General features: G+C 34.3%; 1 protein-coding gene across 1 annotated transcript; it reads right to left on the bottom strand.

Annotated features, from left to right (window-relative positions):
* Nucleotides 1-51: 51 nt before the first annotated feature.
* Nucleotides 52-14,216, bottom strand: LOC142354733 (translation initiation factor IF-3-like). Its single transcript, XM_075407114.1, has 3 exons — nucleotides 13,963-14,216; nucleotides 3,408-3,600; nucleotides 52-592 (listed from the first exon to the last, which is right to left on the bottom strand). Exons 1-3 carry the CDS (start codon nucleotides 14,179-14,181, stop codon nucleotides 231-233), a joined length of 774 nt encoding a protein of 257 aa, XP_075263229.1. The 5' UTR covers nucleotides 14,182-14,216; the 3' UTR covers nucleotides 52-230.
* Between the last annotated feature and the right edge of the window lie 5,672 nt (nucleotides 14,217-19,888).

The raw sequence follows: 19,888 nt of genomic DNA, 5'->3' as shown, positions 1-19,888 counted from the left end.
ACAACTTAAACTATGTTTCTTCTAATTTCGCCTCTAGCTGATAAAGAGTAATTTCAAACGAAACTGAGTTAAAATTAGTTAACTTAACATCAAGTTTCAATCAATATTTGCAACAGAAAATAGGTCAAATTAAGCAAGATTTGAGCAAATTTGACCAACGTGGTTATGACTAGACGGGTTAGTACTAGTAAACCATAAATCACTCAGCTATAGCACCATATTATGTACAATTATGAATCTTCAGCTTTCAAAACACTTTCGGATAAAATTTTGTCATCTTGTTCCAAATGGAACGCTTTCTCTTCCACAAAATCGAACACCAATTTTCTCGACATTCCTTTACTAGCTTCTTGTTTTCTGCGCGCCTTCAGAATTTTGGGATCAATTTCTTTGTACGATCTGATTTCTCCAATAAATTTGCTCTGGTCAGGGTTTGAAAATTCCACCGTTTTTGATATTAGCTCTTTCGGTATGTAAGAGAGAAAAGATTGGTAACATTGTTCAGCAGATGTTAAAACGTTTCTGAAGCGATGCTTTGTAACTGTAATTTTTACCCTAGAACCAATTGCCAGATGTTTTTCCGCATTTTTGGCTGAAACAGAAAAAACATCAAAATTCCCCAATTACGCGGCTATAACAATTGAGCAACGCATGCACTAACTCAATTCAACCTTTTTAAAAATAATTGAATGATAAAATCTACATGGTCAAGAGGAAGTGAAAAATAAAATGCATATTGCTATGCCAGCGGTGGTAAGGCCGGATACGGATATAAAAAACTTTTCTGGCCGTCGTATATCAATTGCAATAATTGAAGTAGCAACTAAAGCCGTAAATTGGTCAAAATCACTTTTTGTTCCGACCCCTCTTGAGGGGGGAGGAACTATATACTCAACTGGGATTTTTTTGTTCAGACAATTTTGACCGACCGATTTATTCATCGTAGAGAGTTGTGAGTAATATCCCTAAAAAGCCCGTCCAGTGTAGAATATGGAATTAAACAGATTTTTTTGAATTTCGTTTTCTAGAGGGAGGTATCGTGGTTTAAATTTTTAAGAATATTAGACCGATTTGCATTTATTTTATTCACATTTTCCGGAATTTTCGCCCAAAATTTTGTCAATTTTGCCAGATGATCACACCCAAAAACAACTAACACAATCTTTGTAAACTACAAAGAAAGCTAGTCCTATTTCACTTCCATTGAGAGTAGTCTGGAATTAATTTTTTTCCGTTTTTGCTAACTTTACTGTGATTACCAAAAACTCAGCATTTATTTTTGATATTCTAAATAAACAAATTATCTGGATATATAACATTCGAAACAATTGAGTGTTCTAAATGAAGATCAGCAGTAGCAGAGCTGGTTTTGGTCCAATCTTGGACTGTTATAATGAAAAAATCAGATTGTAATCAGTCAGTCTTTTTTTTAAAAAACTATCTTTTTTTTTATGTTCATTGAAGAACAGAACAATTGAAATCAAAGCTCAATGTCAATAGCTCCAATTGTCTTACTAAACATTCTCAAATTATGTCTATTTGCTTTACTCGAAAGATTATAGCCGTTTTGACTTAAAAATGTTTTATTTTTAAGTAAACAATGGCTTATCAAACTTTGCCTCCTTTTTCTCTTAATTTGGTCAACTTGTAGCATAATGTCGGCAAAGAAAGAATGCTTCGTCTTCCGCTTCTTTCTACTGAAATAAAATTTAATCTTTTTTAAGGTTTTACACGTTAAGACATGGTTTTCTGGCTTTGATAGTGCTAGACTTCAACTTTTTTGATTTTTAGGCATTGGACTATTTTTCACATTTTTCCCATTGTCACTTTATCACATTATTGACAGTTCACACTTTTCAATATTGGTGTTCGAAATAAGGCACAATTGAACATATGAAAGTCTTTAAAGGCGTAAATTATAGTTTTAACGGCTTCGACTCCCATTTCTCGAAGAAGTTGATTGTTTTTTTTTTATTTGTCTTTAAGTCTGGTTTTTACTTCATTTTTTTAAGTCGCAATAAGTTCCCGGGATAATGACGGGTCTCATTCGCTTTTAATGGAGGAATAAATGAGCCTATATTCTGATTTAAGTAGAAAGCTGATGACCTTTATGACTTTGAAAATAATTGTTTTCAAAAATAGGAAAAAAAAACATTTTCTAACTTCGCATTTTTGTTCTTTTTTGGCTATTTTTTTTATCTAGTCTCGTTAATTACAGTTCAGATATGACACTAATGTTCTCGAGCAAGTGTACAAAATCTAATGTTTTTAAAGAATTCGCTTTTTTCGACACGGGTTAGACACGGGTTGTTCTAAAAAAGTAAACTAATTTTCGACTTTTTGTCTATATTTCACCTTTAATTTTGTAGACGTAAGGCGTGCTCTGAAAAATTACACTTCTCAAGCGCTTCCATTGGGCGAATAAACGAACCTATTTAATAATTTATTTTTGTAGCCAATGGGTCTCATGAATTCGAAAATAATTGTTTTCGAAAAATACAAAGTACTACTAAATTTTAGGTTTTTTTTGTCTACTTATTACCTATTTTTATTAATGAGAGGTCGCATACCATATTATTGGCGTTCGAAGAAAGCTCAATTTAAAATATTATGAGACGCAAAATATGTCTTTACGGCTTCGACGCCGTTTTCTCGCAAGTTTTAATTGAATTTTTGTTTGTTGTCTCTATTTGTTGTTCTTTTTGTAAACACATAGAAAATTTAACGATAACAGGTCTTAATGCCCTCCGGTAGAATCGTATGTGATCACAAACATGTTGGATGTTTTCAATTGCTATTTAATGGCGTTCATTGCATGAAATTAATTGTTTTTAAAACTATAAGCCAATTTTTTAACTTTGCTGTTTTTTTTTGTTTTTTTGTCTAATTGTTACCGAGCCCTATTATGGAATCGTCCCATATATTTTCTAATGTAGTATCAGTTATTTTGTTTAGTTTTAGTTTTATCTGACGCGATTTTGACCTTGTTAATAAGTTTTCTTTAAAAAAACGGACAAGTTTTGGATGCAATTAATCTTTGTTTTCATTGTTGTTTGATTTTGTTGTTCGTATTGACTTCCTTTTTCAATAATGGCTGATCTCATCAGTCTAATGTGGCTTTTTTTTACTCCACTGAGTTATTTGCGTTGGAGGCAATTTTTTTGTTACACATTTTTTTGAAAAAATTTTTTGGGGTTTTTCTATCTGTTCCTCATTTGGTAGACGTTTATACCAAAAAAAAGGATGAGCGGAGTCGGAAATTTATGTGCGAACGCACATTAGCAAGCCTCCTTGTTTTAACAAGCATAAAAGATGGAAACTTTTGAAAACCTACTTCAAAAAGCTGACATTTTCAACTAGTGAGCGTGCTTTAGTCGACTAGCTGTTACAATTGAGGAAAAGCAAACCTTTTAAACGCAGATGCGCATCTTCAATCGCAGTTGTCACTGAAAAGGTCGCAGTTTTCTTCGGTTTAGAACCAGCAACGATATTCTCTCCCATCTGCTCCTTTTGGGCTTCTTGAAGCACTTTGAGTCCACTTCGAGTTATCAATCTACATGTCGGGTTATTGTTTTGTGGCTTGAAGAGATCAACCACAAGCTGAAACATAACCGGGCCTGTAAAAATTAAAACCTAAAAACAAATTGATGATTTAAGAGAGAAAACAGAAATATCTCCACGCCTAAGGAAAACAGAGATTTCAGTGGCTTTATCTCAGCACAAAAAAACTTAGTGAAACTCAGTCGCACAGTACATTTAGTGACGATGAAAAAGACAAAGTAAAAAAACGTATTCTCCGACAAAGTAATCAAGCACATTTGTCAGCGGAGGAAACTTGAACGGGAAAATTCATGGGTAAATAATATAAATAGCCGGCACCCTAGTTTAAAGCTTAATGTCAAATTTGCAACTATTTATAAAGAAATTCTGTAAAATAATGCTTTAATTTTACAAATATTTGCAAAAAGGTCTGAATAATTGTCCCTAATCCTTTATAAGGTGTACTTTAAACAATGTTCAATTGAATTAAGCATTCTCGGAGAAATGTTTAGGCAAATAACCCACATTGCTAAATTAAGCAGAGCTCGACCGGAACGAACCCGACCGATCTTTTGCAATTTTTTGCAAACTTAACATCATTTTGCAAATTTGACTTTGCGAAGAGATAATTTTGCAAATGTTTACAAATTTGGCTTTATCGAGTAAAAATTTGCAAATGTTTGCGAATTTGGCGTTAATTTTGAACTAGGGCAGATTGCCGGAAAATAGCCGCCGTTGACGCGCTTGATGTACATCGGGATTGAAACAGAGCAAAAAAAGAACAGACAAATCGACCGATTTTTTTTGTTATTTTTCAGTGTCAAAAAGTGTTCTAATTTGGCGTGCAGTTTCAATTAGATTAAAAAGCTATACTTAAATCGTCTTCTAAACTGAAAGCTAATAAGCTTAATACCAATGTCAGCTAGCACACACTCTAAAACTTTGATAACCTCATTCTCAATGACATAATGACTGGGTTTTATCGGTTTATCCCGTCACACATTATCAAGTCTAAAACGTAAAAATCGAAACTTATGTAAAACGAAAAACGTGATCAAAAGGTAAAGAGAATTAAAAAACATAGCAGGACAAGTCCTGACGTACAATTCAAAGAATTTTCATTGACATAAAAAACTAGACCTAGAACGGAGTATGAGTGAATTGGAAAAATCATTTCCAAAAAAATCAGATAAAAAATTGGAAAAAAACTGAAAATCAATGTCAAAATTCCGCATCAGAACAAAAATTCACTAGTGAGAAAGGGAAATTTAGTTCAAACAAAAAACTTGGTCTATAATGAACTATGAATGGATTGGGAAAACCATTTAGAAAAAAATCTGATCCAAAAAATCGAAACAGTAAAAATCTAAGTGAAATTGCCGCATGTGAAAAAAAAAACTCGCGAGCTTTTGTTCAAACACCGTTTCCTCACTCTACTTTAAAATTAGAGTGAAAAATTTCATATCGCAAAACCACTCGCTTTTTCGCTCCACTTCCCGTTTCGGTGTGACCAAAATCACTACTCCAATTTGACTTCAAAAATCCCAAAAATGTGTGACCAGATCTTAAGACAGCCACCCAAAATAATTTAAATTCTTTGTATTGTAAAAAGGAGAGAGCCTAAATAATAGCCGTTGAGAGCCTGACGGCAGCTATTAAATACTTAAAGAAAACTCCGAAAAAGCTTGTAATGCAAGTACAAAGCTGATTAATCAAAAAAGAAGACTACCAAAGGCAAAAATCTTTGAAGACAGTTCTTAAATTGTAATGTAGGATGAGCGGGGTCTCAACAGTTGTAATGCGGGAGATTGCAACTTTTCATCTATAGCATTGAAAAAGGTTTTCCATCGTTTGTTTCAAAAATAATTGAGGCTACAAGGAAATAATCCAAATATTTTTTATGTTTTTGTTTTGAAGCAAATCAAAAGTTTTTCAATCAATTTTTTTTTCAACAACCAAATTGGAACAAGACATTTTAGCATGGGCCATCGGCCCCACAGTACTTTCTCAGTTATCTAACAGAATGTAATTTTAAAAGTAAATGCAGAGATTCTGAATGACAACTGGAAACACTTCATCGCTATTAAGTAAATTTAACATGAAACAAAATTTAAAATAATATCACCAATCTGCGAAGCATTCCTGTTGTATGAAACAAAATAGCATTTTTTGGTTTCACAAAATAGGCTGCATTATTACGGCTCCCGGTGTCTAAACTTGTCGATTAGACTATTTTAAAAATTGGAAGCCGCACCCGCCATCGTTGAAGATCATGGTGTTTAAATACGCAAGAGCGTCTTACGGAAACTCGTTCCCATCAGTAGGTGTCTTGAATTCATTTTCTAGCTGCTCTCTTAGACTACAGGTTATGCGATGTCAAAAATTAGCTTATAATTTTTCTATATTATTCCATTAACATAAACTAACGTCGGAAGGATTACTCTCGAATGAGGCGGGGCATAGATTTTTATTTATGGGAGCAAAAACATCAGACAAAGGTAGGGTTCAAACCCTAAGGGACTTGTCATCATATCTCAAACAATCGGTTTTGGTTGAACAACAAACTTTATTTCGGAGTGAGATCAACTGAAATCACTCAAATATAAAGAAGCGATTGAAAAGATCAATTGAGAAGTTAAGCGCAAAAACGGTCAAGCGAAAAATCTGCAAAAAGACACACACACAAGTTTACAATAATTGCATCTCATTCGAGAGCAATTAAAACTAACTGTTTTTATCTCACCAAAGATAAAAAAAATAAATTCTGCAAACAGAAAATTCTTTAACCATTTTAATCTGGATGTTCTTACAAAGATTTTCAATTACGAGAATATTATGAAGTGAAAACCAATCCACATTTCAGAGGAAAAAAAAGAAGCAGCAGTGCTAGTAAACGAATATATTAAGGAAAAGAGTTATATGACGATAAGGTAACAGCCTATTGTCTTAACTAGGATTCCTTTGATAAAAAACAGATCGATGATTCTACAGATCGTCAAAAATTATTGCTAAAACCATCATTTCATGATTTTGGAGAGAGCTGTTGGAAGTTAGTAAATTTTACTAACTTCCAACTAACTTTACTAACTTCGATAAACAAATTCTTGCTCCACGAACTTTTAAATTGTATGTCCATGATATGAGAGAATAGAGATAAGAAAGTTGTAAAATGATTACAACATGCGAATGACATAACATAATCCGCTGCATCCCCTAACCGAGTCTGTGAAGAAACTGTGGATGGAAAAATTTACTCGGTGAAAATTAAAAACTCTCCTTTTGATGCACGCGATTCGACCAATCTTTTTGTAAATATTCAAAAAATTTTCTAAGGAATTTTTGAAAGTTGATGTTTATGAGTCGGAGCTGAAAGCCTATCATTTTCTTCCCTCTCGCAGTGAGTTGCCCAATAATTTGATAACCCTAGTCATTATCAAGTTTGCGCAAAAGGACCTTGTTTATAAGCAACGCAAACTTCGTGCTGAAGCAAAAAATAACTTCTATCCAAAAAAACCACTTGGATGGCAATATTATATACATTACCGAAAGATTGCCAGCAGTAGAGACGTTCATGAAAACGCTATGAGAAGAAATGGGCAATATAAATTCGTTATATAAGTGCAATATTTCTGCACTGTGTTGTGATAACAAGGGTCCAACCGTAACAAAAAAAAACAAATATGCCAGTAAGAAATGTTGATGATATATACAAGTTGCAGAAACATGTCATCAAAAACGGCTTTGGGAATAATGTTGAACCACGAAATGCTACATCAACTTGTGCTTACAAATTCAAACGCAATTATGAAGCTGCTAACATGTCTTCGGAAACCCAGATTGATAAAATTATGAGATTATCTGCTAATAAATCTGATAAGCAAAAAAAGCAATCTTATACGCTGCCGTTATGTAAACGATGCCTAATCTAGTGCAAAACTGTTCTTGACTGATTTGACGAATTTAAAATTAGAAACATTTTTGTTTGAAGTTGTTCAGAGCTTTATTTCAAAAATTCAAAAATTTTAATCCCAATACCCCAAAACTAGAGCTACTAGTGCAACTGGATATTATTTTACGCAGAAGGTTTCTCAATTACAGATCTTTTTTCTTTCTCTCAGCAAAGAATGCGAAACTTATTTAGCTGGAAGTGATTTTTCTCTGACGCTCAAATAGGTTATAATTTTCTAATTGAATTTTTTTTAAAAATGCTTTTTCAACTGGAAGCGATATTACGCTGAAAGTTGAAACATAGGAAGAATAGAATTAAAGAGTGGGTTTATTAATATATGGGAACTCCACTGCACAATAACCAGTAACGAAAATCGATTCGCGTTTAAAGTTCTAATATTGGCATGTAGGCTGGAAGGCAGAAATGTCAATTTGCTTCCACTTTTAAATTCATTATCTGCGAAGAAAATGATTCAACTTGACCCTTTCCTTATGAGACGGTGACTTAGAACTTCATTTGTCGACGCCGTTTTAGGAATTCTTTAAGTAATATTTTTAATCAATGATGTAATGAAAATTAGTTTACTAAAACAGAACATTCTTTGAAGAAAACAGTTAGGTTAAATAAACGTGAAATAGAGAAAATGTTATACTTGCAAAGCATTCGCTCATTAGGAGCCAAATTTGATGAACTCAATGTTGAGCATGAAATTTTAAATATTAAGCCTCGATTTCTATTTGTAACAGAAACATGGCTGCGTAAGTATTCAAAGCTCAACATCTTCTGCCAAGACAAGTGGAAATCTATTGAAAAACGCAATGGAAAAGCTGAAAGCGGCGGCGGTGTGGCAGCCCTTAATGCTCAACAAAGTCGTTTTAGTACAAACAAAACTAATCAAAAATTACAGATTTTAACTGTTAAAACAAATGTACCAAAATGGAAAAAACTTGACTATACTTTAATATATTAAGCAGCAAAAATGAACGCTTTCGAGTTTGTTGACATTCTCGCGAATCATTTATTTGAAATTGGAGAACAAAGCAAAACTAGGTGATTTCAACACAGACATTGCGGGTGGGTCAGATGAAAAAGCTTTGGAAAAAGTTTTTTAATGATGAATCTGAAGAGGTCAAAGAACAATTCAAAGGGCAGCGCAACAAATGTAAACAATTAGTTCGCAGATTAGAGAAAGAGTTTCTCAAAATTTTTTTTGTAAAATTGAAAAAAAAAGCTTCTTCCAGTTCATAACAAATTTGACGAACGAAAAGAGCATAGGCCATAACCATGATCCATCGAAAGATATATCCGCAACAGTGCTCCATGAATTTTTTGTTGAAGTAGGACCAAATTGGGCAAAAAAATTAAATAACACTTTTGAAATATCTAGCATATTACGGAATGAAAAATCAATATTTCTAAGCAAGAAAAGACACACTAGAAGTATTTAATGAACTAAAACATTTGAACAACGAGAAAAACGTGAACAACGAGAAAAGTCTAGATACTTTTGGAGTATCAATTTTTTAATTGTGTGACCAACAATTTCAGAACATTTTAGTCAAATTTCAACAAATGCATCGAGGAGGAATGCTTCCCAAATTTGCTTAAAATTGGCAGAGTGATGCTCATTCATAAGGAGGGACCAAAGAAAGAAGCCAGAGATTACCAACCCATCTCCTTGCTACCAGCAGTAGGTAAACTCTTTGCGAAATTTTTACACAAAAGAGTCTTATATATTTTTTATGAATCATACGGCAAAATTAGGGAGGCAATTGTGCTTTCTCGACGCAATAATCAAAACTTTTGCAGCATTACTTGAACGAAAAAAACAGCTTAAACCATTCCAGTGCACGTTGCTTCATTTATCAAAAGCATTTGACACGGTTGATCATCAATTGCTCCTAGCTAAATGTGAAAGATATGGTATCCGAAGAGGACGAGGTTCGAACGACAAGAAAAAAGCGTGCAATAGCCTCAATTTGTGAACTACGCGTATATGAAGTATTTAAGTTACTGGTTTCAATCCTACGCAGAACCCATCCACGTGAATCAGTCAACAGGGTCCTAGAAATAAGTGAAGTTGAAAAGTCATTAAATGGTACAAAGAGACTAAAAAGTTTACCTACCGTTCAAACTTACTAAGCAAAACAGAAAGCGGTTATCAGAGTTCGACTATTGTATAACGCACTTGCAAAATTTGACGAAACAATAATAAAAAAAGCAATTGTTTGTGAGCAGCAAAACTTGAATGATTTTCTTCATAAAGTTAGGGACAATATTTTAGACTCGGAAGTTTAAATATCTTTTTTTGGTAATTGGTCCATTTTTCTGCGTTCAATGACGTTTTTCACTAGCATTAGAACAAGTATTTATAATTGATTTTAAAATTTTAAAAAATGTAAAACCAAGGGAAAATTTATAGGGAAAAGAAGCTCTAAGGCGGCCCCTCACACAGGCTCTCAACCTTTTGGTGCTCGTGCGGTATACATGAACGATGACTGTATTCTTTGTATATCGCAAACGAATTTATTATTATTATATGGAAACATTGTCAGCTGACAGAAGGATGTTGAGGCTGGCTGTACAATGAAAAAATTACTATAGATGGAATGAACTCGCTACTTATGAATTCTTCCGTGTTTTTAGGCGGTTCAAAGAATCTGCGGTGGTCCTGCCTACAAATGAAAGTTTATGCTTAGCAGCGTCGATGAATTCTTTGTATACATTTGTCAGAAATCGCGGCATGGTTACTCAGTTTTTCATTTACAAGATGTATTGGTTCTTATTCTGCTCCACGAAATGTTAACTGGTAGCAGCTCAACCTATTGTAGAACCTAGGACGCTAGGAACTTCCTGCACTTATTGTCGTAGTTTCAAGGTCATTTTTGCCTTTTCGATATGACCTGAATTAAAAAGGGTTGGCTGGCAGTCGATATCGTTGTATTCCAAATCTGCCCCCCCCCCTCTGAACTTGCAAAAGGGTTTTAGCGAGTTAACTGAATCTGCTGCATTTTCGTCGTCTGCGCACCATTTCTGAATGACATCTGGATCACCGTTATGATCAAAGAGGCGTATATTGTCATACAAAGGGTGTTATCTTGAGTGGTTCCTTCTTCAATTTCATTGTCAACATGTTTATAAAAAAGTTGGATTGTTTTTGGACGACTTAATGCGCCTTCATTTGCGCCTCATTATCAACCAGTGACACCTGTCATTGACGATACTAAGTCATAAGGCAAAAGAAAACTTTTTAAAGAGGCGAAAATCAAATATTCTTGTTTTTTTTTTACAAAAAGTGCTCAGTTCATAAAAAGTTTCAGCTGCCCTTGATGAATTCTAGCAATTTAAACGACGCACAATTAGAGCACATGTGTATCAAACTAAAAGCACTCAAGGAACTGAAAACAGAAGTTGAATTGACGCACGTGAAAGAAACCATCTCTAAAACCGAAAAATTGCTCAAACACCAATTTCTGACTCCAGGTAGTTTGAAAAAAAAATACGCCTTAAACCTACTCTAATTTCCGCTCCCTTTAGTATTTAAGCGTGACTAAAATAACCACTCTAATTTGAATTCCCATTGAAAAAGCCGAAAAAAGGGTGAACAGAGCTTAAAAAAAGACCGCACGTCAATACGATCCAAATCCTTTGGATTTTAAAAAAGGAGAACGCCTGAACAATAGCCGTTTGAGAAGCTGACGGCGGCTATTAATCATTAAACAGAGTCCATTATGCTGTACTAGAATGCCAATGATATCTGCGAATATTCCAACTAAGTGACAATAAACAGCAACAAAAACGATCAAAACTCAAACATAATAATTTTAAAAAACCATTGTCAAGAAAAATTGAAAATAGCTGGCGAGATTGCCAGAAAATAGCCACAAAAGCTTCGTAGATCTGCAGTCTAAAAAACCGTAACGAAGACAGACCAAAACAATTCGTCTCCTCATTGAAGGCTGATATGTTAAATTTTGATTTACAATCTGTATAAGTTTTTGCTGCCTCTATTAGCTGCTCTCAAATAACCTTTAATTAGAGTGACACACACCCATTTGACCTTATCTCTTTGAATTAAAGTAAATAAAAGTCAATTTCAAAGTGAGGACGTCATTTTTGAGAGTGAGGTAAGTCAAGTGTGACCAAAAAATTAATCACGCGAATGAACAAAAAAACTCGCTCCACTAAGAGCGAAAAATGACGTCACACACGCACTTCAGTTGAAATTGATGTTGAGCGAATGAACAAAAAGCAGATTTGAAGTGTTTGTGACGTCATATGGTCGTAACAAAAATCGCGACGACGAAATAAAAAAGCATAGCAGGACAAGTCCTGACGTACAATTCAAAGAATTTTCATTGACTAAACAGAAAAGTAGACCTAGAACGGAGTATGAATGGATTGGGAAAACCATTTCGAAAAAAAAATCCAATCCAAAAAAAAAGAAAAAACAGTAAAATAAAGTTAACTTGCCGCATGTGAACAAAAAACCACTAGCGAGAAAGCGAATTTTTGTTCACACACAGTTTTTGCAACCTACTTTAAAATTAGAGCGAAAAAATTTCACGCCGCAAAAACACTCGCTTTTTCGCTCCACTTCCTGTTTCGGCGTGACCAAAATCACTTCTCCAATTTGACTTCAAAAATCATGAAAATGTGTGAACAGATCTTAAAAAAAAGACAGCGCTCCAATACAATTCACATTCTTTGAATTGTAAAAAACCAAGAGAACGCCAATAATAGCCCCAATAATAGTTATTGATAATCTACCTAAGCATAAATCTCCCGGACCGGGCTATATACCAGCATGGGCGCTAAAAGATAGTAAACTGTCTATTGGAACTCATTTACAATTTGTCGTCAATGAATGTATAAACAAAAACACGTTTCCTAATATTTTGAAAACAGCGCATGTTACACCTGTCTATAAGGGAGACCGACTAGAACCAGAGAACTATCGACCCATATCAGTCACACCAACTCTAGCAAAAATTTTTGAGCGATTACTACTTGAACAACTAACTCACCACCTAACTCTTAATGGTCTGATTAACAAGAATCAATTCGGCTTTCAAAAGCAAAAGTCCTGTCTCGATACTATCATTTCATTAACTGAAAAGATAAACCAATGCGTTGACGAAAACGAAATTGTTGTCACACTCTTTTTAGACTTAGCAAAGGCTTTCAACTCAATATCTATAGATGTTTTTATGAACAAAATAAAAAGGTATGGAATTGGAGAAAATGCAAGAATCTTATTAAACTCTTTCCTTTGTGATAGAAAACAGTGTGTAAAAAATGGGATAGCAAAATCACATTGGGTTGTCATAAATCACGGTGTTCCTCAGGGAACTGTCTTAGGGCCTCTAATTGTTATACTTTATGTCAACGATTTCAGTGAAGCTGTATCAACGAATTGTGATGTATTACAGTTTGCCGATGATACAGCAATTCTATGTCATGCAAAGAATGAAGCAAATTTGCAGCTAATAGCTAAAGATACATTAAACAAGACAGATCAATATATGAAACAAAACAGGTTAACTTTGAATGAGAAAAAAACGGAGTTAATGGTGTTCAGGAATGAAAAATTGCCGATCATTGAAACTGTCGATTTCAAGGGACACCGATTGGAAGCATCTGAAAAATGTAGATATTTAGGTGTAATAATTGATAGGGAACTGACATACCAAAATCAACTAAATAAGGTTATCAGTAAAATGGCTTCAGCAATCAGATCATTATATTTGGTTCGTTATCAGGTACCGCTAAAAACAAGAATAAATCTTAAATCACTAGTTTTGTCTCATTTAAATTTTAGCGCAATTTTTTTTCAAAATTTACCATCTTATTCTATTGACAGAATTAACAAACAGATAAACTGGGGAATAAAAGTTTGCTTTATGAAAACCAAATACGATACTGCCACAGATCTACTTCTGGAGACTAAAATTCTTCCAGCAGAGCTCCAAATAACACGGGTGTCTTTAAATAGGTTTTTCAATATTCTCCAACAAACAAGAAATCGCTCTAATAAACATTTCAGATTTTTAGAAAACGTGCCTATTATTGTAAACAAACGAACCCATAACCTTTTCTTAGAACAAAAATGTGAGTCAAAATGGAGTAATGGTTCAATTGTTCGTAACTTTATTCGAAAATGGAACACACTTCCAATTACAATTAGAAAAGAAACGTCGAAGAGCAAATTTAAACAAAAAGTTACAGCGGAAATGCTTAAACGACACGAAAGAGTTCCAATAGACAGAAGGGTTGCAGGATTTAAACATATTTTTTATTAAATTATTTTACGAAAACCGAACCTTAGTTTGTTATAAATTAGAAAAAAATAATGTTTGATTAATAAATTTCTAACATGTAACATTAACCAAGTGGTTAGTTTAATTTACATGTTTGCAGATTAAAAAAAAATAGTCGCTGTGCGGCTATTAAAAACTAATATAAATACAAACCAACTGGCGATTTTCAAATATGCTCTTGACGCGGTCATAGCCCAACAGCCCCAAATACTTTCCATCCACATCGACAAGGTGTACCAATGGGGGCATAGCGCGTCTTACGTCTTCATAACGTGACCTGAGTGACACAAAAATGCAATTCTGTGAGAGCTGTGACAGAGCGCGAAAATAAACCTGGGGGAGAATAAGGCGAAGCTGACAAATTTTCAACATCTAAAAAATTATATTAGTTGTCGTAGAGTAGGGTTTAGGGTTAAGGTCCACGGGTTTTCACCCTGTTGATACAGTTAAAATATTCAATTCTTTGTTAGAGAAGTAAATGGCTTCATTACAGACAATACGCTGAGATAAGAAAGACGATCTAATATGTTTGAATAAGAAAGAGGATCTAATATGTTTGAATCCCCCTTGCATTATGATCCGCACTGAAAAATTGTATTACATAGCAAGTTAACCAAGAAAAATTAATGGGGGTTTTCAAATTCTTGCAGCGTTCTGGCAAAGCCCAAACTTCCAGCGCTCCTGAAAACAATTCTTTCCTTGATTTATTAGGAAACTTCAACCAATGGGCATTTAAAAGCAGTTAGAAGGCCAATATTTCATAATTTTTTCCTCGAATCTCATTGTAAAGTCCAAATAGCCACAACTAAACTCAGATGAAAACTGAAATGACTAGAGACGGTTGTGCCACGTGCCAGTCGCGAATAAAAACAGACAGCAAATTTGCTGCTGTATCTGTAACAAAACGCCACCAACGTCTACGAAGCCACGAACACAAGCGGAAGATTTCTTGATGAAAATTTTAATAGACCTGGCTCTTACAGATTGGAGAACAGTTTACCAACAAATAAACCGTAGAGATGAAATTAGTTTCCAAGAACAAAAAGGCTGCTTCAGATAAAGCATGGGGTGACAAACAGATGAAATTAGTTTCCAAGAACAAAAAGGCTGCTTCAGATAAAGCATGGGGTGACAAACAGATGAAATTAGTTTCCAACAACCAAAAGGCTGCTTCAGATAATGCATGAGTGACAAAGAGATGAAATTAGTTTCCAAGAACAAAAAGGCTGCTTCAGACGAAGCATGGGTGACGAAACAAAAAGAAGTTTGTTGCTGAGAAACAGATACTTCAATGAATAAAAATTGACACAATACAAATTGACACAATAGTAATTGTCACAGTGTTCATTGCAAATGGATTCGTTTGTGTAATTTAGAAATGATTGTAATTTTGTAAATTGGGAGATAAAAAACCGCAACATCAATATTCAGTTTTGTAAGAAAATTTGTCAAAGACAAGCTGACTTTCGATCGATTTCGAGAAGAAAAGCCGGCAAAGCAAAAACCCAATCATTTTCAAAAACCTGACGGTAGTCGACTTCTCGAAATATTTTATAGCAACAAAACAAGCGAAACAACGAATCAAAATTATTTTACCTTTATAGTACACAATCAAAATTGTCCTAAATACATTCCCCATCCCAACATAATTCATTAATAATTTTGGCCTCCAACCCAACAGCTTCGAAAGCACACCTAAAGCTAAGTGTTGCTTTCAAAAAACATTCTCCATTGAGCTAAGCCGATGTCAACCATGATTTTTTCAATGTTTCAGAATATACAAAGATCAGAAATTAAACATGTTTAATAACAAAGACTATAGTGGGGTAAACACACACAAAAAGAAAAAGATTGCAACATTCAACATTTTATCGATATTTAATTTCTCTTATTGCTTTTCGGTTCTCCTGGGTTTTTTAACCAAACCGAGGACCCCCTTCTGGTGGTCGTTTCCCCAACCCCGCATTCGCATTTGGTTCTTCTGGGTTTTTATCTACACCGAGGTCCCCCTTCTGGTTGGCCGTTTTTCCACCCCCCCCCCCCCCCGCTTGCTTTTCGGTTCTTCTGGGGTTTTACCCACCCCGAGGTCCCCCTCTGGTTGGCCCTTTACCCAACACCCCAGCTTGCTTTTCGGTTCTTCTGGGGTATTACCCCTTTGGTAGGCATTGGTAGGTTCAGGTATTTGGTAGGTATTGGTAGGTTTCTGCTTTTGGTAGGTACTGGTAGGTTCTGCTTTTGGTAGGTATTGTTAGGTTCCGGTATTTGGTAGGTATTGGTAGGTTTCGGCTTTTGGTAGGAATTGGTAGTTGTTGCGAAAATCATTTGTTGATTCGAACAACAGCCTCAAGTCCAGCATTACCGACCTAATAACATCAAAATCATTTGCGGCAAATTGCACCTTATGAAAGTTAAAGTCCTATGGAAGATAAACCCTCCAGCGGCCCCGCATTTCGGTGGAATTTGGGAGCGATTAGTGCAGATTTTTAAACTGTCTCTCTATAAGGTCATCGGGTCACGAACGCATACCGATGAAATATTATGCACAGATACGTGTGAGATAGAAGCAAATATGAATTCTAGGCCCCTAAAAAACGTTATATATTTTTATGAAATAGAGATATAAATGATCCTTTACCTTTTACGTCAAACTACTCTTTTATAAGCAGGACTTCGGTCAATTTGCCTCCTGGCATTTTTAATGGAGACAAAAAGAACATTTCAAAATCTTGGCGTACATCGCAACTAATAGCTGCACATTTCTGAAATCGATTTCTGCGAGAGTACTTTCCAGGATAGCAAATTCGTTCCAAATTGAAAAAAAGTTCAATGAATCTGAAGTCGGCGAATTAGTGTTGATTCTTGAGGACTTCACTCCCCGAGGCCTATGGCCTGTTGCCAGAGTAACGCAAGTTTTTCCCGGAGATGATGGGATCATTCGATCAGTCAAATTGAAAATTCCGAGTGGTGAGCGCATTAGGCCCGTCGTAATGTTGAGCAAATTGTTTCCTGACTAAATTTTGAATTCATAGGTTCTGAAATGAAAAATGCAGCTAGCGGATTGTATTTATTGGATCCCAAATTAAGCAAAAATATCAACATCACAACTTACTATTAATTTTATTCCAATTCAAATAATTTCAATATGAAACCGCCATTTTTGCAATTACGTGCATACATTTGGTCTCATACGCTTTCATAAGTGTTACTTTCTTGGATTCACCAATAAGTTGGACAACATTTGCGATTAAGTTGGTTTTATCAAAAATAACGCTTTCCAGTTGCCAACAATTGTTTTATACGGCAAATTCTTATCGATTGCGTTCGTCTTAACTTTTTATTGGTATTATTCCTTAGAGGTTTGTCTCTAACCCCCTGGCTCTCGTTTTATAATTTTGGTTATTTCGTATTGTAATTACTTTATCAATATAGGTGATTCATTTTTTACGACCCATCCGATTAGATTTGTACCTTTGTGTTTCCATTACCCTTAGCTTGTGTCTATTTCATTATCCAGCTGGATGGATGATTCAACGTTTACTACAACAGTATTATTCATTTTTGTAATTGCTTGGGCCAAATGGGGTCAAGGACAAGTTGACTTTCGGTCAATTTAGAGAAGAAAAGCCGGCAGAACAAAAATCTTATTCAAAACCTGACGGAAGTATTCGTCTTCTCAAAATCTTTTATAGCAGCAAAACAAGCAATACAAAACAAATCAAAAATTATTTTACTTCAATAGTACACAATCAAATATGTCCTAAATACATTCCCCATCCCAACATAATTCATTAATAGCTTTGAGTCCTCAAAAGCAAAATGGAAGTTCATTAAGAAAATTAGAATGTACAGTAGCAGCATACACGTACCTGCAATTGAGGAATATGTTTTTAACGAAATTTTTACCAAAATGGGCATATATAGAAGAAAGGATGGTCCATTAAACATTAAAAAGAACAAAATATTGAAAAGTTCAACTTCAGACCTAATACTTTAAGCCTACGAGGCTGACGACAATTGAGACAACAACTAAGCACCCGGTCCGGGATCAATGAATGCGTGAGCATTAAAATCTGCATCTTACTGCAATGCATCTTCAGATTATATATAACGATCGTAATCAAGCTAATGTTTTCCAAACAATTCGAAAGGATGAACACATCACGCCGATGTACAAAAAACGGAAATCTTTGTGTTATAACTAATAACTGTCTTTTTTCCGTAACACCAAATTTTGATAAAATTCTTGATATGGGACATGCGTGACACTTATGCTATTTGCAAATCCGAAACTAATTAAAACTTTCCATTAACTTTTGAAAATATAGGTTAAAAAAACAGACAAACATCTGTCAGTATATCGACATTTTCAATGCCGATAAAATTGAGTTATTACTCTTTGCAAATGACCCCTGTTCAGATCCTGATTTTTTAAAATACAAAGTCATTCAACCAATTCAGGCTTGTCGTTATCCAGGAGTACAAAATGATTTAACAATAACTTTTGATAATCACCTGAAATCAGCTTTAAGCAAATTTTTTAACTCAATTTGTTTTTTGTAATCTAAACGAAACCAAATTCTTTAAAAGAATGAAGTGATATTTTCAAGTCAATTGTACCCTCTCATTTTCTTTCAGGGCAATTTTTTCTCAGATTCTTAGCACAAACCGCATCAATTGGCAAACTAATTGGAGAATAGACTTTTTTGATTCGCTTCAAAATATTGAAAATATCAGTGATTTTTTCATATTCAAAGTATCCTTTAACGTAAATTGTTTATCTTGAAATATAGCATAACGAAGGAACTTCAACTAGATGTGAAACACAGGGAAATATTCCAAAATTTGCATTTCATAGGTCAAAGGACGGTTGACAGTGTTGTTAACGCAATACTTAACTGTTTGGCCTTCAATCAAGCACTTGAAAATAACAAGACTTGCGGGACCAAAAATCTGTATCAAGTTGAAAAGTTTTCAAAAATAGTGAGCCAGAAAATTTTAAGTAAAAAACTGACAGTAATAATCAATTGAAAACAAAAAAAATAATAAAAAACCAAACTAAATTTTACGAAAGAAGAACATTTTTTCTATATTACAGAGGCAACCTTGTTAAAAGTTTTCATGCAAGTTGAAAAATTTATGCGATGAGCAATTGGTATTTTCTGTAGTACAAAACCTGTATTCTCACGTATTTTCGCAACACAAGCTTTTGCCAAGATTTGAAAGACTTTCTATCCATCTGTTTGCAAAATTTCTTGAAAAAATGAGTGTTTGAGTTGAAATCAACTTAGCTTCCGATCTAGTTTTTTCAGGGGATATTCTCTCAAATTCTTAAAACACACCGCATCAATAGGCAAAAAAATTGGAGAATTGAATTTTGTCATTCGCCTCAAAAACTGGTTAGCGCAATTTGGTTAAAGCATTTTGGATAACGCAATTTGTTTTTTTTTGTATTCTGTAAGAAACCAAGTTCAATAAAAGTAAGAACTGATATTTTCAAGTCAATTGTACCCTCTCATTTTCTTTCAGGGCAATATTTTCTCAGATTCCTAACTCAAACCGCATCAATTGGCAAATTAATTGGAGAATAGTGTGTTTTGATTCGCTTCAAAATTTTGAAAATATCAGTGATTTTTTCATATTCAAAGTATCCTTTAACGTAAATTGTTTATCCTGAAATATAGCATAACGAAGAAACTTCAACTAGATGTGAAACACAGGGACATATTCGAAAATTTGCATTTCAGTAGTCTCCTAAAAGCTGAACAGAAAAGAGAACAAATCAAAATCTAACAACAAAATGAACAAAAACAAAGTGGAGTATCAATTTTTTCATCCTGAAAAGTGTTTGGTACAAATTGGCTCCTTATCATTTAAACATAGAGTTGTGTTTTAGAGAGTTGCTAACTTATACTTTTTTAGTCAACAGAATAAAAATATCACTTAGCAGACGGATAGGAGCGTTAAAATCCTTGTTTTATCTATGAGAACAAAGAGCCACAGTTTCAAGACTGCATTAATGACAAAAATAAAAACACTGTGATTTTTTTTTGTCCGAGAGCATGTGGACATTTAGTTGGAG

The sequence above is a fragment of the Convolutriloba macropyga genome, chromosome 15 (genome assembly GCF_964194025.1).
Source record: "Convolutriloba macropyga chromosome 15, txConMacr16.3, whole genome shotgun sequence".
In the NCBI taxonomy this organism is placed as follows: domain Eukaryota; kingdom Metazoa; phylum Xenacoelomorpha; order Acoela; family Convolutidae; genus Convolutriloba; species Convolutriloba macropyga.
This window is presented reverse-complemented; position numbering and strand designations above follow the sequence as displayed.

What these genes read in the sequence shown, in the direction of transcription:
- LOC142354733 (XM_075407114.1), bottom strand. Translation starts at nt 14,181, where the DNA reads ATGTTGAAAATTTGTCAGCTTCGCCTTATTCTCCCCCAGGTTTATTTT. An exon ending in TATTTGAAAATCGCCAGTTG is followed by an intron (nt 3,601 to 13,962) that starts GTTTGTATTTAT and finishes GTTATGTTTCAG; the next exon opens with CTTGTGGTTGATCTCTTCAA. An exon ending in TGCGCATCTGCGTTTAAAAG is followed by an intron (nt 593 to 3,407) that starts GTTTGCTTTTCC and finishes TTTCTGTTTCAG; the next exon opens with CCAAAAATGCGGAAAAACAT.